Source organism: Paroedura picta, chromosome 10 (assembly GCF_049243985.1).
Source record: "Paroedura picta isolate Pp20150507F chromosome 10, Ppicta_v3.0, whole genome shotgun sequence".
Classification (NCBI taxonomy): domain Eukaryota; kingdom Metazoa; phylum Chordata; class Lepidosauria; order Squamata; family Gekkonidae; genus Paroedura; species Paroedura picta.
Window position 1 is genome coordinate 29,230,362 of NC_135378.1, and position 27,915 is coordinate 29,258,276.

Consider the following 27,915-nt stretch of genomic DNA (forward strand, 5'->3'; position numbering starts at 1 on the left):
TACCTGGAAGTAGGGAGCAGGGGCAGATTGTATGGAGGGTGGGGGGGATTTTATGCTGTGTTTTAGTATAGTGTGTTTGCACTAATAATTTTGACTTTGTAATTTAGATTTATTGTTAGTCACCTTGAGCTGGCTGGCCAAATTAATTAATTTTAAAAATTCTTTTCAGGCTGCCTTTGAAAGATAGCTAGATAAATATCTGCTAAAAATAATCTTTGCTCTGTTTTCTTATAAACATTCAACATAAAAGAAAGTGTGTATGTGTTTGTGTGTGTGTATCTGTCTGTCTGGAAGACAGCAATGATGACATAAGAAGAGCTTGGGGGATTATACCCCCCTTTTCTCTACCCTCAGGACTCTCAAAGTGGCTTATAGTCTTCTTCCCATCCTCACCTCACAACAGACACCCTGTGAGGTAGGTGAGGCTGAGAGAGCTCTGAGGGAACTATCTACTTGCCGTCATAATTAGAAGTAGTACAAGAATTCAAAGTTTCCAGCTGAAATAGATAAGGTTCATTCAATATTGCACTTGACTTGTAGACAGTCAACACAAGAGCACTGGGCTGGGTGCAAGGGGATGCTGCCTATGGCTGTGGCTACGTTTTGGTCGCAGAAGGCCACAGGTTCAGTCCCTGTCATGTCCAGTTGAAGGATCTCAGGTAGCAGGCACAGAAGACTACATCAAGTTAGTTGAACCCATGGTCTAACACGGGACAAGGCAGCATCATACACCTGCATTGGTTTTTCTTCACTTCTGTTTTCTGTATTGATTTGGAAGGTATACACTAGGTATGTCTGTCCCCAGGTGAGACCTGAGGGTCCCCTGGAATTATAACTCATCTCCAGACTAAAGAGATTTCTCCTGTGGATGAAATGGCTGTTTTGGAGGGTGGACTAAATAACTTTATACTCCACTGGGGTCCCTCCCTGCCCCCAAATCCTGCCCACTTCTGGCTCTGCCACCAAAGTCTCCAGGTATTTCCCAGCCCAGAGCTGGCAACTGTGTTATACCCCCAGATGTCTCCTGAGCATATGGTAAGCCAAAGCAGGTTTTATGGGCATTGGCTTTGGCGTTGGCATTGCTTAAAAACGGTATAAAAATAAATAGTTTTTTAAAATGTTGTCAACAAACTGTGACTTTCTTCCTCCTGTTACAGATGGATACACAACTGAGGATATCGAGTTCTACTGGAACGGAGAGGAGACAGCAGTAACGGGAGTGAATAAAATTGAGCTCCCCCAATTCTCAATTATTGATTACAAAATGATCTCAAAAAGAGTAGAATTTGCAACAGGTAAGCACTGAACATCCCAAGACAAATGTCAGCAACAGTCGCACACACAAAAAAAGAAGAAAGAAAAAAATATTCCCAAGATCGTGTATTTCCGTTTGTGTTTAACAGGGGCCTACCCTCGGTTGTCGCTGAGTTTTCGGCTCAAACGAAATATCGGCTACTTCATTTTGCAAACCTACATGCCTTCGACGCTGATCACAATTCTCTCCTGGGTATCTTTCTGGATCAACTACGATGCATCTGCCGCTAGAGTGGCACTAGGTAATCTTTTCCTTTGACCATGCCGCCAACTCAGGTGCAGGGCGGTCCAAACAACAAAGTGGTGCTTGGTTTTAGGACATGGGATGGTTATAGTAAGTCTCATGACTGGCTTGTGTGTTGTAAAATAAGAACAAGCGAAGAATTAAGTTTCTGGAACAAGTAAAAGTTCATGCCAGCTGTGTCCACTGAGATGTTTCAGGGAGCTCACCTCCATTGCCTCCTATTCTTTGCTCCCCACCATTAAAATCAAAAGCACGCAAAGACATTTGGAGGTGGTCTGCCATTGCCTAGTTCCACATTATGACTCCTTGTAGGAACTCCATCCAAATCCTAGCCCAGGCTTAGCTTCCAAGCTCTGATGAGATCAGGGTTGCCTGGCCTATCCAGGTCAGGACTCTAACTGTAGATATTTCTATTTAGCTATTAGTCATTATGGCTATTAGTCATTGATAAACCATGAATTTGTCACTAGAAGGGACATTCCTTATTTAGGGATGGTATTATCCCTGTTAGGAAAAAACCTTTAGCCATCCAAGAAGAAATAAGTTCTACCCTTTCCTCTCCCAGTTCCATGCACCCCCCAAATCTAGGGTTGACAGCTCCACCAGCAGTGGGAGCATTTGGGAGGCAGAGATTGACAGAGCACTGGTGGTGGTGGAAATAAATTGGGGAGGAGGAAGGACGTCCCGACGCAGAGAGGTGCCAGACAAGGCAGAGGGTATTCCAAAGGTCAAGTGCCACCTCCTGCCTTAGGTCTGAAAGTAGGTCACAGAGAGCCAATCTTGAGAGGCAGATCTTAACTGGAGAGCTAAATAGTACAGGAGGACATGGGCCTTCAAGTATTCTGGGTCCCAAGCTGAAGGTTAGGTATATCAGTCCCCAGGTGAGATCTGGATGACCCCTGGAATTATTACTTATCTCCAGACTAAAGAGATCAGTACCTCTGGAGAAAATGTCTGCTTTGGAGGGTGGGTTCCATAGCATAATGGGGCTCCCCCCCCAAAAAAAATCCCACCCACTCCTGGCTATATCGCCAAAGTTTCCCAACCCAGAACGGGCAGCCCTACCAAGGGTTCATTTCACAAGAACCACCACAAGCACAAAAAAAAGGCAATGCCCCTCTGTGAGGTTCTTTAAAGGATGCATCCAATTGCACAAGAACAAAGAGGGAATGATCTCTGCTTGACAAAGAGGTCCTCATAATGTCATGACCACAGCTCTGAGGAATACATGCCAGTCGCAAGTAGGTTTCCCTAGTGGGCAGTGCAACAACAAAAAGAGGACCTGAGTTGGCATGGGCTTGTGACATTACCGAGGCCCAAAAGTGCAAAACTGCTTGTGACAAGCATCAGCCATAAACACTCACCAGGAGTTCAGCTTGTAGGTAAGCAAAATGAGTTTGAAGAAGCCGTTCATGGCCATGCAGAACTTAGCAACCTTGTACTAAAGAGCCAGTGCAGTGTAGTGGTGCAGTGTGGCAGCCTCTTATCTGGAGAACCAGGTTGGATTCCCCACTCATCCACGTGAAACCTAGTGGGTGACCTTGGGCCAGTCCCGGTTCTCTCTCTCTCAGCCCCACCTACCACACAGGATGTCTGTTGTGGGGCGAGGAAGGACAAGTGATTGTAAGCCGCTTTGGGATTCCTCCGGGGAGCAAAAAGCGAGGCTCAAAAAACCAGCTCCTCTTCTGTGTAAGATGTCATTGGTCCCCCACGGTCACTCCCTACATTAGAGTTTGTAACAAGGCTGCTTAGAGATGCAAAAGAGTCCTGTATTTCAAATTCATTGAGAGAATCCACGTATACTGGCACTGTCTCCTGTACTGGCACAAGTCCTGTACAGACTTGCCTCATGCTGGCTCTTTTCTTGCATCCCAGGCATCACCACGGTATTGACGATGACGACCATCAGCACTCATCTCAGGGAGACCCTGCCAAAGATTCCGTACGTGAAAGCAATTGACATCTACCTAATGGGCTGTTTTGTGTTTGTGTTCCTTGCCTTGCTGGAATACGCATTTGTAAACTACACGTTCTTCGGGAAAGGCCCTCAGCAACAGAAGAAGGCAGCTGAAAGGGCCACGAGTGACAAGAGAAAGGTGGACGTGAGTAAAGTACAGGTAACTGACTCACCAAGTTTTCGTATTCTTTTTCATTTCATTGGCAGGGAGGCAAGTTGGAAGGAGCTGAGGGAGCAAAAGATGAGGAAACACCAGGATTGCCCAGTCAGGGATGAGAAGTAGCTGGAGATTTTGGGGGTGGAGCCTGAGGAAGGTGGGATCTAGGGAGGGGAGGGACTCGATGGGGTATAATGCCATTGAGTCCACCCTCCAAAGTAGCCATTTTCTCAAGAGGAACTGATCACTGTCACCTGGAGATCATTTGTAATTCTGGGAAATATCCAGCCACCACCTGGTCTATCATCATGCTGGTTGGCAGTAGATCTTTAGACTTGGAGGTCAAACTTGGGTATGAGACCTTACTCTGTCCAGCTTAGTGGCAGGCAACTTTGAATCTGAGGCATCAGGATTTTACCCATCACAGATCTGTAGCTGCTGATCTGTAGCTGCTTGTATTTTCTTCCACACTGTAAACCCTGTCAGGAGGACTGTTGATACGAATACATTCCCCACTCAGTACTTAAAAGTTGCCAACTCTGCCTCTTTTATTTTTGACATCCAGACAGCACAGCTATTTCACAAGCAGTTTATTATTGTGCAAGAAATGTGTAAAGCAGGAATGGCCAAACTGTGGCTCTCCAGATGTCCATGAACCACAATTCCCATGAGCCCCTACCAGCACGATGGCTCCCCCTGGTGTAAAGCAACACTAACAAACTTGCAATCCTCTCTAAAGCATGCTTCTTCTTTAGGTCGATGCCCATGGGAATATACTCCTTACCACCCTGGAAATGAGGAATGAAATCAGCAGCTCTGACGTGCTCGCGAGCACAAATGACCCTAGAGCCACCATGTATTCCTACGACAGTGCCAGCATCCATTACCGAGTCCCTGCCTCCACTAGAGACCTCTACAGCCGAAGCACTTTGGATCGGCACACGGTCCATCAAAAGGGACGGTTGAGGAGAAGAGCCTCGCAGCTGAAAGTCAAAATCCCAGACTTGACTGATGTAAATTCCATAGACAAGTGGTCCAGAATGGTCTTTCCTGTCACATTTATTCTTTTTAACATCATTTACTGGCTTTATTATGTGCATTGAACTACACTGTGATTCCACCAACTCCTCATCCCAGGCGCCTTTTCTCCTTCCCTGACTTTAGCCCACCATAAGGACTGTGAAGCAGCAGCGCTACGTGTTCAAGGTAAAATATTCAGCCATTTTGATGAGTCGGGAGCAGGGGTTCCTTTTAACACATCCAAAAAACTGAACCACATTTCAGTCCAAAAAGAAGACAAGTATCTGTTGAAAGATAGATCATCACTCTTCAGATCTACTTTCGAAAGAGCAACTACACTGAAGACGTAAGTGCTATTCTTCTGGTTTGGGTAATGGTTTTCAGATAATTTCTAGTGATCTTTCCTTTCTTTTAATTTAGGACTTAAATGTGAAGTAAATTTCAGGCTCAAAAAAAGAAAAAAAACATCACCCTTTTCTCTCTAACAGCACCATCATATTAGGGATGGACACAAAATGGGACAACTGCTCTGCCAAACCAAATCAATTTGGGCGATTGGGACACAGAGGCAGCTCCCCAGGATCCTAGACACCCCAAAAATGCAGGGCATCTCGAGATGACACTTCTCTACCTATCCACCAAGTCTGGAGAAGATTGGGCCTGAGTTACATGGAACCAAACACAGTGCCCCCAGGAAAGTACTTTTCAGGGAGATGACAAGCATGGGTTTAGGAGTTTATAGAACAGGCCCTATGTGACCTAGAGGCATCAGACTCATGGTGGACCTCCCCAGGATGCTCCCTATATGTCCTGACTTGGGGTCTCTTTCACACGTACACCCTCTCCATCCAAAACCACAGGGCCAACAGAGGGAATGTGTACTTGTCTGACACTTATTTAGACATGAGTCCCATTACAACAAATGGGACATCTGTTATTGGCAGACAGCAACGCCTATTAAGCACCAGCCCCACCGTTGTCTAGCATTTTCATACCAGAGTTTTTTCTGGGTGGGTTTTGTTTTCTGAGCCACCCCAAGCCATGCGCAAAAGCTCAGAGATCACGTGCATGCTGAAAATAGACTCCTGAGTCCTAGTTCAACCAGAATTTGGCACAAGTTTTGGCTCATCAGGCAATTCATGCCCATTCCTGCATGAAATTTGCAAACGAAGTTCATTGGTGTATAGGAAAAAATACGGCTGTACTATAATTTTATAACTTCTGTGTTATCTGCACACAGGGGAAACTACGGATATTAATGGTTCAGAGTTAGGGCTATGAGTTTTCATCCATTATTTGGTTAGATTAGTTGATAACCCTTTTAGTTAATTTTAAAAGTTCCCTTAGTTCATTGAAGGCATATTTTTAAAACAGTATTTTTAATACAAACAATTAAAAAAGTATCTTAGAAGAAAGTTTCCTCCATGACTTACATGACGCAGATTCTGTCTCCTACGGCAACATAGCTGTACATCAAATATGTTTTTTCTCTTAATAGCAGGATTTTTATCCATACACAAATATAAGATTTAATCAATAGTTGATTAAAGCTAGAATAATAGAATAATAGAGTTGGAAGGGACTTCATGGGTCATCTAGTCCAACCCCCTGCCCTATGCAGGGCACTCACAACCCTATTGCTCATCCACTGTAACCTGCCACTCCCTTGAGCCTTCACAGAATCAGCCTCTCCATCAGATGGCTAACTAGCCTCTGTTTAAACTTTAAACATTTCCAAGGATGGAGAACCCACCACCTCCCAAGGAAGCCTGTTCTACTGAGAAACCACTCAAACTGTCAAGAACTTCTTCCTGATGTTTAGATGGAATTTCTTTTGAAGCTCATATGTTTTAATCAGGGGCAGTCCTAAGCAGAGGATATAATATTTATCGCTACACTCAGAGCGCAAAAGGTGAAGCAGCCCATCATTTATAAAACAAGCTTTGTTGGAGGAAAAACAGATGTAGATTCTGAGTTTGCCCTGCCCACTCTTATTCAATTCTACTGCACTGTTTGAGATAGAGGAGAGCAAAGGAAATGTGAGGAGGCCAAACTGTCTGAAGCTTAGAGCATGAGGTGTGCGGTTTTCATCAAAAGCCCTTGCACCTTTCCTCCTCATAATTGGAGCAATGGCCTGTTATTTTGAAAAGTATGGTACAAATCTATAACTAAGTTGAACTAATTTAGTTGTCCTGGTGTCCCCTGTCCCACCCAGCCAAGAATCCTTTTGTTATTGTTCTCTCTATTAGCATTCCTGGGGCCCCATCGGAAAACTTCCTGAAGAGGAAGAATAACTATTGAAGCCATTTCTGTGCATGGCTGTGCAGAAACAGGAATTGCAAAATATGTGAGATATTACTGACATTATAAAACTCTTCTCATGTGTGCTTGGTGCCTTGGACATAGAAAAGGAGGCAAATGAAGAAAAGAGAGGCTGCGTTTGTCTTAAGTGACAGAGGGTGCACTACAATCCATCGTCCTCTGCAGCCTTTCTATAGCATTGTGCATGAGTGTTTTGTGTGAGTGGCTTGAGGAAATTAATGGTTCAGCCTATGTACCCCTTACACATATTAAGCCTATAGGCTTAAGCCAAGAAGGTCACATTCCAAAATGTAGGAGTTACAGTCCAAATGCAAAAATCCACACACCGTAGATGCTAGTGTCCAGAAGCCATGAAACTTGCCGTCTGCCTGCCAGGTATTGCCTTTATTCGCTATATTATGTTTTAAAGATCAATTTCTGCAAAAACTGTGATTGCTGCCACAGTAGTCTCTGTGGGCATCCCCACAGCTGAACTGTGACTATAATCTTCAACAGTAATTGTGTTCTATATTAAAGATGATGCTTGAGATTAAAACTAAGGGCCAAACCTGCTATGACATTAGCCATTTTGCAAATGTCTATGTTTCAATTAAGTGGTAATATCTGGGGGGGGGGGCGATTATACTTTCTCCTCACACCATTTCCTTGATCATGGGCCATCCCCGACCTCTGTTATTTCCCTTCATGCAAGAAAACAGGCACTAAAAACAGAGGGGGCAACTGAAGTAGGGTTGCCAGACTCCAGGTGGGCCCTGGAGATCTCTTGGAATCACACACTGCCTCCAGACATCAGTTCCCCAGGAGAAAATAAAAGCTTTGGAGTGGGGACCCTATGGCGTTATACTTTGCTGAGGTCCCTTCCCTCTTGAAACCCTGGCCTCCCCAACATACACAAACAAAGACCATTTGGTATTATGCAGATTGTCTCACTCATCCCCTTTCCCTGATGTTCCTTCTTTCCGTTTCATGCTGCAGCCCAGGCTCTTTTTTCGACAGATCCACTGAAATATCCCCCCTAAAATTCCTAGCTACACAAATAATCCAAGTGCCAAAGGAGAAGTAGCATTTTCAGCTGTTTTCTAAAGCAGCTCTCAGCTGGGAAGAAGTCGCTCACATTGTGCCTTCCTGTGTATTCACTCCAGAATCCATGAAAAGAATCCATGAAAACAAAATGCTTAGAGAAGTGCCTTGTTTACAGACTACTTGATTAAAATACCCGCTAAATGTAGCTGTCTTTTAAAATTATGAAAGGAGGTCTATAAAGGCAGCAATGGATGCCTAAGTGTTTAAAAAAAAAAGTTGATGGACACTGAAATGTTTAACATTACGCCTTTTTGAAAAGCTAATGTATTGCCCAGTGTGTCAGCCTGAAGAGGGTGTGGGCAGATAATACAAGACAGACTCACTCAAGACAAAAAATATGTCATGACAATATTCTTTGTGTTAACGTCCATGGAGTTTTGCTGAAACGTCAGTTCCAGGGACTGATGCATGGCTCCCATCCTCAATTCTCAGATTTTGTGTGTGTGTGAACGAAGCTTGCTTAATGTCAGATGGTGGAAAGTGTCATCAAGCCACAGTTGACCTCTGGCGATCCCATAGGTTTTCAAAACAAGAAATGTTCAGAGGTGGTTTGCTACTGCTTGCCTCTACATCACGACCCGATATTCCTTGGAAACTTCCTATCTTAATTCTAGCCACAGACAATGCCTGCTTAGGTTCTGAGAGCTGATGAGATTTGGCTGGTCTGGGTTGTTCAAAGTTATGTGGGTATTTAAAAGCTCAGTCACCTCTTACTTCTCCTATTTCTTCAGTCCACTGAGATTCCTACCTATGGCCAAGCAGAAGATCGAGCTTATTCAACCCACCTGCTGCCTTTGCTCCTAGAACTTGGTCCATTAGCTGAAAATCTCATGGCCTGTGAGGTCTGTTCTGCTAAGTGGAAAGTGCCGCCATCAGAACAGATCTGCCAGATCGAACACAGTGTTGTTTAATTCACCATGTGTCCTAGGGCCAGTCCATACCCACAGGATAATGCACTTTCAATGCATTTTAGAAGTAGATTTTCCTGTTCCACACAGGAAAATACAGCTGCCAAAGCACATTGAAAGTGCATTATCCTATGTGTGCAGAATGGGCCCTAGATCATTATTTGTTAAGTCAAAGAGATTTGCCAGCTCTGACATTTTCAAAAGAAGAGTGCTCTCCCATGGCACTCTTGTGGGGGAGTGTCTATCCTGTCTGCATTTCATAATTTCTTCTCTCTCTCTCTCTCTCTCTCTCTCTCTCGCACATCCTATGATGTCTCATAATTGTGTTGCCATATATTATGTGACAATGGTCCTAAGGCTAATCATCAAAAGCATACTGACAGACAAATTAATACATGGAACTTTTCCTGTCCAGAACAGGAAACTCCTGTTGCAAAGGATTGATATAGTGCATTGAGAGCACATTATCCAAATGTGTGTGGAGACATAAGCATGGCTTTGCTTCTCAAGGAGGCCCAAATAGGTTGTTCATGCACCCTTTGACCATCTTTCTAATCAAGCAGATGCCCATACTTCTCAGGTAGTGAGAGGCCTTTGGAGGCCAAAGCCCCATTAAATGAAAAACGAATACTGTTCATGGGCTGATCATATACAACATCCATCTCAATTTGCTCAAGATTTGCTCCATCTCAGAATTATTTCCCAGGGCTCTGTGCTGCTGTTCTGTTGGTCATGTGTCCTTCTACCGACACTTAGTTGCTTATACCACAATGGTTCCCTGTCGGGTTGCCAATTCTGGGCTAGAATATTCTGTGAGATTTGAGGATGGAGACTGGAGAGGGCAAGATTTGAGAAAGAGAGGTAACTTATGTCAGAGAGTCCACCCTTCAAAGGAACCATTTTGTCCAGGGGAAGTCTACAGATCAATTGTAATCCAAGGAGATCTCCATGCCCAATCTGGAGTCTGGTAACCTTAGATTCTTGTCACACAGATTCCATGTTGGATTTTTGGATGCAAAACAATGGCTGTTTGCCAACATAGTTTCAGAGTAGTCAGGAAATACCCCTTGGGTATTATACAAAGCTCCAGTTTGAGATGACTCACTGTTAAATGGAAAAGGAAACATAGATAGGAATCACCCTTTTGCAAAGCTAAAAAGTCAAACCGAAGGAGGAAAAAATTATCTAAAGATAATCCTTGAATAATTTTGTTACTGGGGCAGCAATCAATCTTTCTCCCCCACCCTCACCCCCACTACTGCCAATACATTATGATAGGAAACAATACAATAGGACTGGGATGCACAGATTGTGATCCACCAAGCCAAAGCTCAAGTACTTCTCAGGTTAGGATGCAGGGCCCATAGGCTGACAACCCCCTGCCCCAGTACAGTCACAGAAGCCAAATCTGAAGGTTTATTGAGCTTTTGTTAGATGGCTATTGGGGGGAGGGGTGCTTTCAGCTTGATGGTCACAAGTTGGCCAGGCCTATTGTAGGAGTACAGTGAGGGCAGGGGTAGTCAACCTGTGGTCATTTTGCTGGCAGGGGATCATGGGAATTGTAGTCCATGAACATCTGAAGGACCACAGGTTGACTACCCCCGAGTGAGGGGACTTGACCTCTTCACTGTGGCTTCTCTGTGTCCATCAAGGAGTAAGTGCCTTCCAACAACAAATCAACCTGGTGCAACTACCTGTTTAGCTAGACAATAAACAACTTGAGCTACCATTGTACAGTACTTCTCGTGACTCTTCAGCTGGCATAAACCATGGATGTGTGGATGATTTGGTGTCCATATTAACTCCAAAGAACATAAGATGTGATTGTCCTAGACAAGGCCAAAGATCAACCATGGTGATGTATCAGAATCTGAAGCAATACAGCTTCTTTCTGCAGGCCTAAGCCCCCCAAGACATTTGCAATAATGGGTATCATTAATTGCTACCTTCTTCCAATGGCCCATTAATTCATAGTGTTGCTACATGATATGGTGGTCTAGGTTTACAAAATCTATGTGTGGGCAATGTTGTCTAAAGCAGGGGTTTAAAAATATATCTTTAACTAAATGTCATTGTCAAAATCCTCTTCCAGCAACAATATAAATATTTCTATAGTTTTTCACGCTGAATCTAATAAAAAGGCCATAATATTTTCTGCACAATGTAAACCCCCTTACAAATGAAAACATACCCTTCACTACAGTTCATTTCCAGTTTTATGTGTATTTCAACAATGCACTTCCATGAACCATGTGTTATCAGTTAATAATTTCCCATAAAGCCATGTCATTCAAAACCAAGATGTATGCATTCATTGTACAAACACATCACTTCCAAAACCATTCCAAAACCATTCCTTTGACATATAAGAATTTATTCATTGGATTCAGTTGTGACTGTAGGGAACCCTTTTCAATGCTTGTTCTCTGCAATGAAAGGAAAGATTTCTAAGAAATAAAGGATCAATAGACTGCCAAGGGATGACAAATAGATTCAATTTTTTATGACTAACTTTTCTACTTTGTATAAAGATATGCTGCATTTTCTGATTCAACTTCCTGATCTGTTGACGCAACGTGAATTTCTGTACATGCTTTTTACACATCCGAGTCCAACCTTTACATCATAGGTATTTCATGTATTGTTTTTGTAAAGGCTTTTTAAAAATTTTCCTTGTCGTAGAGAAATGTCTGTTTTGTTGGGGTGCGGTTATGCATGCTTAAAGTGTTTGCATAATGTAGCATTAGAATCTTTTACCGTCAACACAGATGTTCCAATATTTTTCCTAAGGTGTTGTTCTGTTCCGGATTGTACATTTTATATGTTTCTGGTGTGTTTTTTTTTTAAAGAAATCTGCAAAGCCCTCAATACTGTGATATTTTCATATGCTGATTTCATTGCTCTGGTATAGACAGAGGCCACGATCCTCTGAAAGCTCTCCTGCGCAGCTGCTGAGCTCATGTTCTTTCCGACAGGAGCCATTTTAGATTTCACTTTGGGAATGGGGCAATACTTAACACAAACCTCCTCTTGAAAATATAAAATGCTTCAAAAGTCCGATCCCTCCACCTCTGCTCAAAATCTCTATTTAAACAGCATTTGTGATTTGTTTAATCGTTTAGCTAAAGCAGCAGCATCCCTGTATGAGAGCGACTTCATTTCCAAAGTTAAAGGAGGTGCTATGCAGTCCTATGAATGTTTGTCTGGGAGGAAGCCCCATAGAACCAAGTTCCCAGTGTGGAAACGATCAGTGTAGTCTTCAGTACGAAGTAGATCTGTTTAGGATAAGTCAGGTGCTACATTTCTGCCTCCAGAACAGATTCCATCTATTTAATTTCTAACAATATAGAGCCTCTTGTGGCGCAGGGTGGTAAGGCAGCAGAAATGCTGTCTGAAGCTGTCTGCCCATGAGGCTGGCAGTTCAATCCCAGCAGCTGGCTCAAGGTTGACTCAGCCTTCCATCCTTCCGAGGTCGGTAAAATGAGTACCCAGCTTGCTGGGGGGTAAACGGTAATGACTGGGGAAGGCACTGGCAAACCATCCCGTATTAAGTCTGCCAAGAAAACGCTAGAGGGCGTCACCCCAAGGGTCAGACATGACCCGGTGCTTGCACAGGGGATAAAGGTAAAGGTATCCCCTGTGCAAGCACCGGGTCATGTCTGACCCTTGGGGTGACGCCCTCCAGCGTTTTCTTGGCAGACTCAATACGGGATGGTTTGCCAGTGCCTTCCCCAGTCATGACCGTTTACCCCCCAGCAAGCTGGGTACTCATTTTACCGACCTCGGAAGGATGGAAGGCTGAGTCAACCTTGAGCCGGCTGCTGGGATTGAACTCCCAGCCTCATGGGCAAAGCTTTCAGACGGCTGCCTTACCACTCTGCGCCACAAGAGGCTCTTGCACAGGGGATACCTTTACCTTTAACAGTCAATATAGACCCAATGGAGAAACTTTATAGAAGCACTGAGTTGGCTGGAGGCATATCCCTGAGAAATAATCATACAGCTGGAAACACAGGGAGGGCGAACAAGCTAGACATGTGCTGGTGGCCTCCCCACCTGGGGCCCCTGGAAGGAGGTTGTGCTGGAGAACACCTCACTAAATCCTTCATGACACCTTTTAGGCTCCTATGCAGACAAATGGCTCGCTGTTTTCACTTCATATTTTGTGTCCTTTCTGCAAACCACCAGTCTTGGCAAAACTCCATGGCAACTTGTGGCACTGTGCACCTGGTTAAGGTGGGTTTCACCTCTCTGGGGTCAGGAGCCCTGAGCAGATTTTGTTCCAATGACATACGTGACCCCCTCAACAGGCCTGTTAAATCCTGATGCTAAATAGTGCCTTGCTTAGGGAGCAGATCTGTACCCAACTATCGCAAGTGCCAGTCGTGCACTTTATTCACATCAGTACCCAGTATAGATCTGAGAGTCTTGGGTTCAATCGCTCATTCTGCCGTGACATAACCTTGAGCCAATTGCTTTATTGTTATTGCGGGGATAAAATGAAGAGAGGAAATGATGCTCTAAGGCAGGGGTAGTCAAACTGCGGCCCTCCAGATGTCCATGGACTACAATTCCCAGAAGCCCCTGCCAGCATTCGCTGGCAGGGGCTTCTGGGAATTGTAGTCCATGGACATCTGGAGGGCCGCAGTTTGACTACCCCTGCTCTAAGGCCTATGAGGGAGGAAAGCAAGGGAGACACACCTAATTGAAACAAAGCACATTTGCTGCATAGTGAGAATGACAAATGTACAACTGCACAGCCCCTCTTGCAGAAGGAACAAAACTGTAAATATTTAAGAAGGCACTTAAATGTGTGCCATTCTTTTGTAGGCCAGTCTCTATTCTGTGCCTGTGTTCACTCACATAATGGATCAACCCTTTTCAGGTACAGAGGTTCTTTGAAAGTCAACAGAAACGGCTTTAAATTCATCTTGTGTTGTAAGCATCCATGAGATTCCATTTTATGTGTTCCCCACCCACCACCTTTAAGAAGTCGTACATTTTAGGAAACAAAAAACATCATCGACTTTGGAAGCATTTAATACTCAGAGAAATGTTAATTATTGCCGTACCAGCACAGCTACTGGTCCTTTGTTCTCTACACACTGTTGATTTTCTACATTTTCCTGTTACTGCTGCAGTAAATGGCTGGTGAAAACCAAGAGGATAACTACGTAGCATTATCTCACTTTACCATGGAACCATTTGCGTAGCTGCTAAAAATGTAATTAAATGTAAATGTTAGCTGATCTATTCCTAGCTACCAAATAAACTTTTTTAAAAAAATAATTTCCATTGTACAGACGTTTATTTTGTACACACTTAAAAACATGATTTCTAATTTTATATCAGTTGAAACTTTTTTGTGGGTGTTTTGTTCTGTTTTTAAGAAAAGAATCCTACAAGAATTTGTCTGCAATGTGGGCTTTAAATAAGTTACAAAGAGTTGTATGGGAAAAGGATATTGCTACCTCGTTTCTGTTATTTGCTGAGATATTTTAAAGCTTTTGAGAAACACTCCTGAATGTTATTAGTGCTGAAGCAGTAGGAAAACATGTCAATGTGACTTTCTCCAAAAACGCTGAATTAGATTTAAGAATGGTTCTACATTACTGTGGACTTTTTCCCCACACCGTAAATGCATACAATGGGTAGTGACACCTATAACTCTTTTCTCCAGTCCAAAGGATACATTAATTAATTTAAAAAGCAGCCTTCATTGCCTATCCAGAGACTGTGGCAAGCAAATCAAATGATCTGGGCTGACAGTGGGAGAAACCAACCACGTATGAGTAGCATCAGAGGACAAAACTTGAGTCACTTTCCAGCCTGCTAGTAATACCTATCAATCTAGCCTTGTAGAAGGACACCTTCGTGTAGGGGTCACATAATTCTCAGCTTGGAACACCTGCCTGGTTGTCAGGAACAGATCAACAGGGCAGTCCTAAACAGAATTACACTCTTCTAAGCCCACTGACTTTCATAGAAGGGCACAATTCTGTTTATGATAGTACTGGATGTCACCCAGCATTACCATAATTCTGCTTATGATGGCACTGGACATTAGGGATCAACCAATAATTTTAACAAGTCCCCGTTAACAGTTATATAGTTTACAGAGCTGCTTTCCCACTGGTGAAAAAGGGACGAAGCTATCTCCTCTGATCACCAGAAAGGCTGTATGGGGGATCATGGGAGCTGGGTTGCAGCACTAGCTGAATCCAACCCACTGTTTACTCATCTCTTCCCATTCACTTAAACCATTCAGGGTGATGTGGGGTATTTACTTACATTTCCAAATTTTCAATCTTGTTTTTCTTGTTGTTACTTTCCTTTTCTTCCCATACATATGTTATCAGACCTCCAATGTAAATACATAAGGTCTGACAGAGGAATAGAAACACTATGCTGTCCTCAGATATCTACAGAACCTAGAATGTCACCAGCAGCACTCAAAGGCCCCAGTCAAATCTTTTCAGCAAGCTCTGGAGAACAAGCAAAATGACAGCATGACTCCCTCTGCCCCCTTCTCCCTCAGGGTCTGCGAAAGAACAAGACTGAAAGATTCAAAATCAATAAGCTATTGTGATAGAGAAGGGCAGACAAGCACTTTGTATATTTGTCTTGAATGCTTTTTGAAAAGTTATAAATGCACACAAAGTATAATACATACAAAGATCTGCTTGCGGCTTACATGGACTTCCATTGTATGCCTGCTAATAGTTAACAGCTACACTATACTTCAACAAGGATGGCAAAGTTATGTGGGCTTCAGCAGATAAAGGCAAATTCAGGGAAGCAAATCACAAGGCTAAGAAATGGGTGCCTAATGGTGATGCAGAATACTTTTAAAAATATGATACACACACACAAGCTATGACTTATGTTCAATTCAGCAGGCATTTTAATAACCTTTAAATATCTGATGGTTACTTATTGGATACTTATTCTTTCAGTATTCAGCCCCCCACCCATGGGAAGGCCCACTTTAATGGCCTTGAGACCCCTCTCTAGTTTGCCGTTTTCATCAGACAGAATTAACTGAAGATATATTTCATAGCCCTTAGCACAAGAGCTCTCTCTGAACAAAGAAACACATTTCTTATGCTGTTTATTGACTTTGTCTAAGAAAACTGTTTTGCAGTGCTGTACCATGAATGCTGAATAAAGCATACAAGGGGTGTTCACACTTAGCAGTAAACTTGTCATGGATTACTAGTGGCCCAGGAAGACAAAGCTCAATGTATCTCCAGGATCTCCAACGTGCTTTTAAACTTGGCACTGATGACTTCTTACAGATACTGCAGCAGAGGATCAGAGCTGCTCCTTGTCATTTGCCACGTTAGCGCTAGTGCACTTTTTGTTTAATTTTGGTTCAGTGTAGATCAGGAGAGAGACTCTCAGCAAGCGTCTGGTAGAGTTCTTGATCTCCCATCCCTTTTCTGTAGGAACTTCAAAAACAGAAAACCTTGGATTTCCTGGGAAGTGGACCGATTTCCTCAGTGCTGACAGTTCAAATCATTTCAGCTGCAGAACAACCTTTAAGGAGGAGGGGGGAGAATGAAAATGGTAAGAGCTACAGGACCAATCAGAATAAACTTTGCAGGTCCTGAAGTTCAGTTCTCGTCATAACCTTTGAAAAATGTTTCTTTCTCCACTCATTCTCATGCAGTTGAAAGGCAGGTATTCTGAAGCTCTCCCAACGAAGAGACCAAATCATGCAAAATTCCCCTTGCACAATTAGGCAAAGGAAGCTCTTAATGACAGTCATGTCCAAGAAAAGCAAATACAAATGATGATTTTGAACTGAAACAGCTGAACATTCTTAAAATTAACAAGTCTTTCTGTCACATCTGAAGAAGAGTTACACTGCCCATCCACAGAGTTCCCTCTGTTGCTTCACTCCAGGAGTCCAACTGTTATCATTCAATCTGTATGGCCTACTATGGATCTTTCCCCCAGCTACAAATCAGACTCTTATTGTACAATGACATGTAGAGTAGCAATCCCCAACCTGTGGGCCGTGGACCACATGTGGTCCGTCGACTAATTGGAGGTGGGCCCCGAAGGATGCCTTCTCCCCCCCCCCGGCCCTTTACTTCATCCCCCCCCAGCCCTTTACAACACACTTTGGGTGTCATTGTCTCCCATCACTTCCAGATGGGACTATCTCGTTGCAGAGAAACAAGCTCAGGGTTCCCATTGATTTGTCATTGTCATGAGTTAAAATTTCCATAAAAATTAAATGTTCCGTATGTTCATTGTTGTGGCGTATCTGTATCTTATTTTGAAGGGATGTTTAAACATTACCATAGCAATCAGAGAGTGTTAGGGCAGTGGTTGAGAGTAGAGGAGTAAACTACCCCCCCCCCACCGGGCCTCAGTAAAAGGCGTTGAGTGGTCCCCGGTGATAAAAAGGTTGGGGACCACTGATGTAGAGGATCAAGGCTCAACATCAAGGCAGAGCTCACTCAGCCAGTTGCTGACCAATCAGAGCCACCAAGGGGCTCACTCCCAATTGTCCTTTCTGTCAATTAGAGAGGGATTCCCACTTATTCCTCCCTCCTCGGTTTAGCCAATAAGAGAAGGAGTCTCCCTCAAACACACCAGTTTTCCCTCTGCAGTTTATTTGGTCCAGGAAGCCCCCCCCCTCCCCCGCAGGCTTTGAAGCACATGGCCCAGGTCTTGTCACGCTTTAGTCTGCTAGCTCATACCAGGCAGCCATATATTCCCATCCACAGCAGCACATAAGGTAGGAATTTTGGGGGGCTTTATTTGGGGGGGGGGGAGATGGAAAATGAGGAGGTAGAAAGATGGCTGGAAACACCTTTTGCTCCTTTCCCCTCCTCTCTCTTCAGTTTTCCCTTTGCAGTTTGCTTAGTGCACATGGGATGTGAAACACATGGCCCAGTCCTTTTTGTGCCTTAGTCCAGCGGTCCGCATCCCCCGGTCTGGGGACCAGTACTGGTCCATGGATCAGTTGGTACCGGGCCGCGGCTCCTCCTCGTCTTCCTCCCTGGCTGCTGCCTTGGGGACTGCTCTGCCACTCTACCACCGACTCCCCTTTGGTGCTCTCCAGCGGCCACCAGGGCTGGGACTCCCCCTCAGCATGGCACTGAGCAGCTGGCAGCGCCCCCCAGCAAGCAGTGGGAAGTCATGGGTGCCGGCAGGAAAGCAAGTGGAGCAGGGGCTCAGGTGGCGGCGACATCCCTCGGCAAAAGACTAACACCCTGCCCCCCCGGGCCTCAGTAAAATTGTCAAGCGTTGACCAGTCCCCAGTGATAAAAAGGTTGGGGACCACTGCCTTAGAGAGCCAGTCTGGTGTAATAGCCAGTTGGTGTAGTGGTTAGGAGTACGGACTTCTAATCTGGCATGCCAGGTTCGATTCTGTGCTCCCCCACATGCAACCAGCTGGATGACCTTGGGCTCGCCACGGCACTGATAAAACTGTTCTGACCAAGCAGTAATATCAGAGCTCTCTCAGCCTCACCCACCCCACAGGGTGTCTGTTGTGGGGAGAGGATGGGAAGAAGACTGTAAGCCGCTTTGCGCCTCCTTCGGGTAGGCAAAAGTGGCATATAAGAACCAACTCTTCTTCTTCTTCTTAGTCGATCTGCTTGTGCCAACCATTAAATCTCCTCATCAAGGGCTTTATTTTTACTTGAGGGAGGGGTGCTTGTGGATGGTTAGAAATGGGAGGAGGACATCAGCCTCTGCATTCTGTCTTTCACAAGGGCACTTGCTATTATGAAAGTGCTCAAGCCCCCTATTGCATTGCAGCCTGAGTGTCTGTAGTTTTCTTGAGTCCTCCGACAGCAAGTTAAACAGAGCTAATCTAGAACAGGGCATTGGCCTTTTCTGGGGAATCAAGGTAAGTTCAGTGGATAATGGTGGAGTACAACTCTTTTCCCCCCACCCCAAAGTATTTTCAAGGGCCAAAACAGCTGCATGGGCTCCAGCACAAACACTACTCATGAGTCCACTTGTGATAGGCAGAATACAGATATGGCAGCTGCCGCCCACCCCTCTGATTCCAATCACTTTTGAATACTCCCTACCGGGCTAAAATAGAGCCTCCCCAAAAGCTTCTACCTTATTGAGCTATAGCGTTACAGATCAGAGGAATCCATGACTAACACGAGCTAGCAAGCTATGGTGGGGAAAGGACACAGCAGAATGAACTACTTTCTGCAGGAAGCAAAGTGTAAAGAGAGGGAGATGGGAAGAGGGAAGGAGAACCTCTCCCTCATAGGCAAAGCCTGGGAGGGAGAAGGAGGAAAGGAGACACCATCTATTGTTGGCAGGAGTCGTGGGACATCACCAGTGCTGACTGCAGGGGCATGACACATAGTTAGTTAGACCACAATCCTTTGTGCACCACCATGCCTACAGGTTTGCATTAAAGGATGATATGGAGTTGTCTTTATAGGCATGTGTGTTAAGAATCAGGGACCTGCAAACATTACCTACATTAATTGTACTGCTGCCAATACTCGAAGAGCCTCTTGTGGCGCAGAGTGGTAAGGCAGCCGTCTGAAAGCTTTGCCCATAAGGCTGGGAGTTCAATCCCAGCAGCCAGCTCAAGGTTGACTCAGCCTTCCATCCTTCCGAGGTCGGTAAAATGAGTACCCAGCTTGCTGGGGGGTAAACGGTCATGACTGGGGAAGGCACTGGCAAACCACCCCGTATTGAGTCTGCCATGAAAACGCTAGAGGGCGTCACCCCAAGGGTCAGACATGACTCGGTGCTTGCACAGGGGATACCTTTACCTTTTACAATACTAGTAGTGGACACAGTGGACCAGCAGAATTAGATCGCAGTAGGTCTGACTAATACGGTGGGCACCATACTGGCATGTTCAGTCTGTAGAGTAAAGACCCAACATTGGGGTGCTTTTGCCTATACCTTTGATAGTGGAAATCTGACACAGACCTGAGGTGGCTTGGAGCTACTTGGTGAAGCCATAAGATTTGCCCATAAAAACAGTCTGACATTGTCTGACATTCTGGGATTACCCAGATTACTCAGGCTACATTCTGAGGGCATTTTTATTGCAGGTTGTTGCTGAAATCCTGACAAAAATAATTTTAAAATCAAATGCTGCTGTCACATAAATGAGGCCTTTTTCTATTGCTCCAATTGATTCTTTTTCTGATGACCCATATCTAATTTTTCTATTGCTAAGTGTAACGTTAACAGCCTGCAATCCCATTCTTCTCCCATTATAGCAAAATACTGTTCTATCCAGTAATTGTCAGCCTTGGCAATGCTTTATCTACAACATGTATGACACTGAGATGGGAAAGTTATCAGTGGAGAACATCTCAATGATGATTGGGTTCAGAAAGGACCTTTGAGGTCAGGTTTTTAAAAATTCATCACTCAGTCTTGACCTAAATTGCAGTTTCTAATTCTGAGCAAGTCACTACAGCTTTGCCTTTTTTTATCTCTCAGGGCTCTTTAGAGATATTTACTTCCTTCCTTTATAGCCAAACTGGACTCAAAGTCACATTGTTCTCCTTGCTTACATTTTATATATATAAAAGAAGAATAACTCCACACGTGTGTTTTGTCCTTTATTGCTTGCTTTCAGCAACATAATGGATGCTAAGCAGCATCCTCACCATGGACAAACACCTCTCCCCCGCCCTTCGCCCCCCAAATACAAATATGGCAAGCAGAAAAAGAAAATGCTTTACTGGGGGGAAGGGGGAGGACCAAGACACTGGAGGTCATCGACCATTTGGGATATGTGTGGTGAGGGGAAAAAGGGACTATAACAAAGGGAATAGGGGCCCCAGATATAGTTCTTTGCCCAGTGCCCACAAAAACCTGTACTCGTCCCTGAACTGATCCATCAAAAACAATAGGTCAAGGTAGCCCTTTGCATTCAGGGCACTACTGCTAGAGTCAATGGAGAAACCATTTTTTTCACCCAGTGGTTTCAGATTAGAAACAAAACAGAATACGTACTTTATTGGCGGCTTCCAACGCACTGAGCAGGTTTTGTAGCTCCTCCTTATTCATCTCTACGGAGTATTGCTTCATGTCACCCTTCTGTGACACACCCAGATCAAGACTCAGAAGCGGCATTTGCAGCATGGAGAGTTTATCACTAGACAGGGCAAGCTGAAAGGCAGGATAAAATGAATTTAGATCAGTTACGAAGAAGCCCTTTTCAGTGAATGAGCCTTGGTCGAATGGATATGCTGAAAGTTACAACTGCTCCTCTTCAGAGTTACCCCTACAGCCTCAGGTAAAGTCCAGCCACAAACATGCCGTTCTGAGCAGCTGAGCTTCTTTGTGGGTTGAATCTATAAGTTTTAAGCACAAAACTCTTTCTTTTTGACCAAGTAATTAATCGGAAAGGAAACCCGACCTAAAGATAATTTGGGGATTAAAGTTATGGTGAAATACTTTTGCAGCTACAGATTTAACTCCTCCCAATCATGCTTTATCGAGTGATATGACCATATATGGTCATGTAAAAAAACCCTCCCAAAATGGCCAATGATGGGAGTGGAGAGGGAGGGGCCCAAGGTGGATGTGTCCACAGCTCTGCTTCCCAGGACAGAAAATTATGTGCAGACACCGGGTTGAATCTATACTCTTCTAGCACAAAACTCTTTCTTTTTGACCACGTAATTAATTGGAAAGGAAACCCGACCTAAAGATAATTTGGGGATTAAAGTTATGGTTAAATACTTTTGCAACTACAGATTTAATTACTCTCAGTTATGATTTACATTAGGCCAAACTTTTTCAACCAGGATTTCATGAAACTCGGTGGTTTCTTGACTGCCCTGGAAGGATTTCCTGAATGGGTGCGAGTTAATTTTTAATATATATTTTTAATTTGTTAAATATTTATTGCATGATATGACTATATATGGTCATGTCAACCCCCCTCCCAAAATGGCCAATGATGGGCCTGGAGGGAGTAGGAAGGGAGGGGCCCTGGGTGGGCGTGTCCGCAGCTCTGCTTCCCAACCATATTTTGCACAATTGTGCCACTTCTGGGGTTCCTCAAAGCCTGGAGAATGTTTCAGTGGTATCTCGATGGTAAAAAAAGTTGAGAATGGCTGCATTAGGCCAACTAAATCCCCTACCATAAACCTAAAAGAAAAGCCAGGTATGTAGTCATGCCATGTGGGTACAGGACAGAAAATTATGTACAGACACTGTCCATCCAACTTGCTTGGCACAGTCTGTGTTCACTGACTACCTAAGCTCTGCAATTTTTTGCTAGATATTCATGCATAAGCTGTCATCTAACCTTTAGTTGCCAGTCAAAATCCTGTAGCTGTGCAGAAGAGATGGCATTGGTTCTCTCAATCAGCGCATGCCTGATATCGGGCTTTCTGCCCTTCAAGCAAGTCACTATTGCTTTTTGAGAATCAGAACTCATCTCACTCAACTGCAGAAGAGCCTAGAAACAAGAAACAAATTATGCCATTTTAAAAAGACAAGACACTTGCAAGAAAAATGCATCAAAAGGAGCTCAGCAATAACTAGATGCTACTTCTTCAGTTCAGTAGCATTGCCTAACATCATCAGGCGGAGTCTGACAGCCAGGAATCATGCACGCACAACCCTCTTCATGGACAGAGTGAGCCTGAGTCGCCGAGGAATCACAAAACAGCAAGCAGCTGAGAAACAGGCAAAGATGTTCACATGCTCAGCTGCAAAGCTCTCAAGTGCCCAGCTGCACTCTTCAAAGCCAGTCTGAAAGAGGGAAGTGCTGTTCTGCAGACTGTGAAAAATTAGGCTAGGTTCAGCAGGGCATAACTCACAGCCAGCAAGTTTGTTGCAGATGTTGGTTTTCCTGAAAATTCACCACTTCCTTTCAACTGCCTGTTTCTGAGATTATTGTGGGGTTCTGAGTGTCTCTGACAGGACAGGGGAGTGTGCGTGCACCTAGTTTCTGGTTGCAGAATTATATGATCCTGATTAGTACCACAGGTACAAACCAACCAAAGTCAAATTCTTTTCAGTCCTGCTGATTTAGTATGCTGTTTCACTCTCTTGTTGAAATCCTTGGGATTTCAAAAAGCTGACTGTGGTTGGATTACATCCTAGCAACTTTGCGTATCTACTCTAAAAGAAAAAGTTGACCATGACTTTTGCCCATCCCTCAAACATGTGGTGTTTTAAACATAGGCTATATTTATCAGGAAAAAAAAAAGGCACAGTCCACTTGGTAGTTCTTCCCTAAAAGCTTCTTCCGCTCTTGTATTTGCTCCCATTAATCTCTGAACAGATAACACAGAGGAAACTTCTCACTGGATTGTGCTCATCTGAATTTTCCACCACAGCAGCTTAATTAATAGATGTCTTATGAACTCATTGATGCCCTTATACTGAAATAAGAAAACTGTAAATTCACCCAACCCTATCTATATAAATAGTTGGCAGTACTTAGAAGAAAATCCAATTCCATTTTAAAGTCCTAGAATATCCATTATACGCCCCAAGATGTCACTGTAAGGGGCTGTATGTATATGAATGAATGAATGAATGAATGAATGAATGAATGAATGAATGAATGAATGAATGAATGAATGAATGTATGTATGTATGTATGTATGTATGTATGTTTAGGGACTAAAAATAAACTACAGGAAATTCAAAAAGGTTAGCTTGTATGTTAATGTATCAGTGAAAAAAATGTCTCCAGATTCTAGAATGCTTCCTGTCATGAAAATTTAAATAAGCAATATATTTTACCCTGATCATAAAAGTAATCCAGAGGATATGTAATCTTTGCACACCTACATGCTAATCCAAACTCTGCCAACTTGTACAAGATGCCTGCTGAAGATTCATCAAGTTCATTATAACTTTTCTGTTATCAGATTTTCCTGTTGGATCAAAGAGTTTCAGCTGAGATAAAAAGCGCACACTTTCTTTAAAGCTCATACCTCTTCATCAGAGAGATCATGGCCGACCGTGGATTTAAAATAGGTGGCAGCCTGTTCTAAAACTTCCATCCATTCTGTCAAGTTCCAAACAGTGTTGTAATCTTGGTAGCGAGGATATGCACGGCCACACACACCATCAACCACTTTGTGGAGGAACTGAAAGAGATCATGTTTAATGGGTCTGTCATTTCCACTGGGTTGTGCCAGTGAAAAAACATCAGAGTCTTTTTAAAGCAGTACTACACACAACCATGGAATGTGAAATGGTATAGTATAGCCTGATCTCTCAGATAGAATCATGGGACCTCCAGGGTCATCTAGTCCAATCCCCTGCACAATGTGGGGACTCAAAACTACCTGCCTACCCACAGTTATCCCAGGCAAACTTACCTGGGGAAAAGCACTACTAATGGAACTCATCTTATTACAAACTCTTAACTTATATGGGTTTTAAGACAAAAGAGCACAAAGGTTTTTATTTCTCCTTTCAGTTTAGACAGCATTCAATTATGTCCCACTGTCTTTATCTATACCATCATTTTATTCATCAGAGTGCTTCACTTGATTGTAGTAATTTATGTAAGACTAGAAATAAAGCCTGTTGTACATTTAAATACAACGGGCGCTAGAAAGGGTGGATTAGAGAGTATCCTTTGTGGCTTGGTGTTTGTGTGAGTGGAATTATAGGTGTTTGGGCAGTATGGATGGGAGCGGTTCAGGAGGTGTGGTGATGTCCCCTGCAAGCAGGAAGGTGCTTTCTGGTGGCAGCAGAGGGATCTTTGCTGGAAAGAGAAAAAGGGGGGTAATCATGCAATGGCCACCAAAATGTGGATGCATAGTCAGAGGGCACATGCTCATGTCATTGGGGCTCGTTTCATAGTCGGTGATGTGCGCAGGGGAGCCTGATGTCATGAGAGGGCAGAAGCTAAGGAGGGCTGTGCGTGGCCAGTATTTGGATGGGAGACCTTATAGGAGTAGGGGTTATCACTGGCTGTGTAATTCTATTTGCGTCTGTTTGTCTGTCTTCCTTCCCTCTATTTTTTGACGCACCCATCCATCCACCCATCTCTTTACCTGCTTTCTGTCTCCCATCCATCCCTGTGTGTTCTAACTGTCTAGCTTTCTGTATGTCTTCCGTTATTGCTCCCATCCGTGTATCCCCTTTTGTCTCCCTCCCTCCTTCCTTCTTGACTTTCTTCTTTCCTGTCCTCCTTCCTTCCTGGCTTCCTTGTTTTCACTCTCCTGGATGTGTTTTGTTTTCTGTCTCATCTCTCTTTCTCTCTCTTGGTGTCTTCCTTTCGTCCTTCATTCTATCCTTCCATCCCAGCAGCCATTTATCCCTTTATCTCCGGTATTGCTGCCAGCGATCCCTGTCTCTGCGAACTTTCTTACTGCCTGTATTTCTTCCCTTCTTTCCGGCAGCCCTGTATCTCTCCATGTCTGGTTTTATCTCTGTTATCTCCTTTGTGTCTATTTCTGTCTATTGGTGCTTGTATCTCTCCATATGTCTTTCTGTCCCTCTGTCTTTTTCTCTTCCTTCCCAGTTTCCCTCCCTGCATCCATCCATGCATCCTTGTATCTGTATTCTGTCTCCCAGCCATCCTTCTCCTGGCTAACTTTCTCACTGTCTGCCTGTCTGTGGGGTGGGAGGGGTGAAGGGCTGTAGCATGGACTGGCTGGGATCTCTGCCTGTATATCTCCATGCTTCCTTTATCGCAATGCTGTCTCCCATGTTCTCACTCTCTGTCTTTGCATTCTGCTATCCCTGTATCTGTCCATCTGTGCTTTTCCCTGTTAAGGAGGGTGGGTGGGGAAAGGGTGAGCTCTCTATCTCCCGTGTGTATATGTCTGTGTCGCTCTATTTGTCTATTGGTGTGTCTCTACCTTGGTCTCTTCTATTGGTGTCTCTCTGCCTTGGTCTCTTCGTTCCCTGCATGCTGGGCTCTCCATGCTGTCTGCCAAAGATCCGTCTCTCTGCTTTTTTTCTGAACTGTCTGGCTGGCTAGGGAGGGAGGGGGGAGGGCTGTATCAGGGACTGCTTAGGACCTCTGGCCCTTCGTGTGAGCTCTCTCCTTGGCCTTGCTGTCTGTGTCTCTCTCTGCTTGCATCTCTCCTCCGAGCACAATCCCCTGGCTTCGCGCGAAGGCCTCTCCCCGGCTCCCCCCCCACGCCAGGATCCCGGCCTCCCTTCTCCAGGGCCCCCTCCCACCCCAGGATCCCGGCCTCGGCGCAGGGAAACGCCATGGCTCGCTCACCAGGTCGGCCTGCTGACCATCGACGTCTGGAGAGCAAACCCCGCCCCAGGCAGGCCAAGGACCACGGCTCAGCCCGGGAAGGGGCAGGGGCGAAAGAAGGCCAATGCCCGCGCAGAGCCGACGAGTGAGTGAGGCAGAGGAGTCGGAACCAGCAAGCGCCGCTCAGCCCCCAGCGCTCCCGCCCCTCGCCCTCGCCCTCGCCCTCACCTCCAACGTCTCTGCAGGCGGCAACTTTTCCAGCCGCTTCATCTTTTCTCTTGCGGGTCCCCTCCGCCTTGCCCCGCCCCCTTCCACGTGACCGTGTCCTTGCCCCGCCCCGTCAAGCCCGGCGCTCGGAGGACGTCGCTTCCGCCTTTTTCCCCCTCCCCCTTCACAGGGCGCAGGCGCGAAATCGCTATCGCGAAGAAGGGAGCTTTCCTCTAGGAAGGCAAAGAGATAAGGGAACTTGTGCGGCCTGCAGAGCAAAGGTTCAGCGGCGAGCGTCTGCTTTGCAGGCATCAAGTCCTAGGGTCAGACCCTGGCATCCCCGTGTGTTTTTTTCTGTTTGAAGCCCATACATCTCCATTATGTGGGGGATGCTTCAAAGAAGAAGAGGCGTGGTTCGGGTTTTTCATGAAGATGGATTCAAGCGGGTAGCCAAACTGGTCTGAAGCAGCAGAATAAAGTTTGAGTCCAGTAGCTTTGTGGTGCTAGGTCGATATAGCCCCGGCAAGATTTAAAATCCGATTTACTACTGCAATTTATTGCAGCTCTGCTTGCAATTTCTGGTGGGTCGCCCTGCTTCTCTGAAGCATCACAGTGGGGTAAAGAACCTCCTTTAAGATCAACCACGTTTTATTCAAGGTGTAAGCTTCTGTGTGCATGCACACTTGTTCAGATATAAAGAAAGGGTTAGAAAGCCACTGGCAAGATTTTAAGCCGACTTACTACCGCAATTAATTGCAATTCCGCTTGCAATTTTGGTGGGTCGCCGTGTTCCTCTGAAGCATTACAGCTTGGGTCTGGGGCCTCTTTTAAGATCAACTCAGTTTTATTCAAGGTGTAAGCTTCTGTGTGCATGCACACTTGTTCAGATATAAAGAAACTCAAAAGGGTTAGGAAGCCAGTGACACGAAGAACCTCGGAGCAATGCAGGGGGTGTAGGTAAAAGTCGGGCCTAGATGATTTCAAACGGTTTCTCGTTGCATATATTTTTAAGATTGAAACGAAATAAGACCACCTTCATTCGGTAGATCAGGGATGGGCAAACTGTGGCCCTCCAGAAGTCTATGGACTAAAATTCCCATGAGCCACTGCCAGCGTTTGTTGGCAGGGACTCATGGGAATTGTAGTCCATGGAGATCTGGAGGGCCACAGTTTGCCCACTCCTGCTGTAGACAATGTCTTAGGTAGCACCACAAAAATCATGCATCCACAGCGTCCTAGTGCCTCAGTGGGGCAGAAACCTGGTTGAAATGCATGGATCCTCATAGAACCATATGATTTTTGCACTGAACTGCTTCAGACTCACCATAAGATCACCTACTGTATCAATAGGCATAGCATACACCATAAACATCACAGATCCACACACTTTTGTGGCAAACCATGTGGCAAAAACATGGATCCAAAGCATGGATCCTCAGGGTTTTTGCATCCAGGCCCCCGAAACTCACCATAAGACCACCTATTGTATTGATAGGCACAGCATACACCACAAAAATCACAGATCCATGCCTTTATAACCATGCTACA

At 44.7% G+C, this 27,915-nt stretch overlaps 2 protein-coding genes across 3 annotated transcripts in view; one reads left to right on the forward strand and one right to left on the reverse strand.

The window, feature by feature from the left end:
• The window catches only part of GABRB1 (gamma-aminobutyric acid type A receptor subunit beta1), a 115,368-nt gene extending 102,792 nt beyond the window's left edge, over window positions 1–12,576 (forward strand). The window contains exons 6-9 of one of the 2 annotated variants that reach the window (XM_077301889.1): window positions 1,158–1,295; window positions 1,404–1,556; window positions 3,602–3,675; window positions 4,428–12,576. In XM_077301889.1, coding sequence (XP_077158004.1) covers window positions 1,158–1,295; window positions 1,404–1,556; window positions 3,602–3,675; window positions 4,428–4,775 — 713 coding nt within the window. In that variant the 3' untranslated portion in view covers window positions 4,776–12,576. Of the gene's footprint in view, window positions 1–1,157; window positions 1,296–1,403; window positions 1,557–3,433; window positions 3,676–4,427 lie in introns of both variants that reach the window. The other variant, XM_077301888.1, reaches the window with a different exon arrangement.
• A 3,306-nt stretch (window positions 12,577–15,882) lies between these two features.
• Window positions 15,883–26,694, reverse strand: COMMD8 (COMM domain containing 8). Its single transcript, XM_077301890.1, has 5 exons — window positions 26,389–26,694; window positions 23,927–24,082; window positions 22,282–22,434; window positions 20,979–21,134; window positions 15,883–16,544 (listed from the first exon to the last, which is right to left on the reverse strand). Exons 1-5 carry the CDS (start codon window positions 26,677–26,679, stop codon window positions 16,524–16,526), a joined length of 777 nt encoding a protein of 258 aa, XP_077158005.1. The 5' UTR covers window positions 26,680–26,694; the 3' UTR covers window positions 15,883–16,523.
• Between the last annotated feature and the right edge of the window lie 1,221 nt (window positions 26,695–27,915).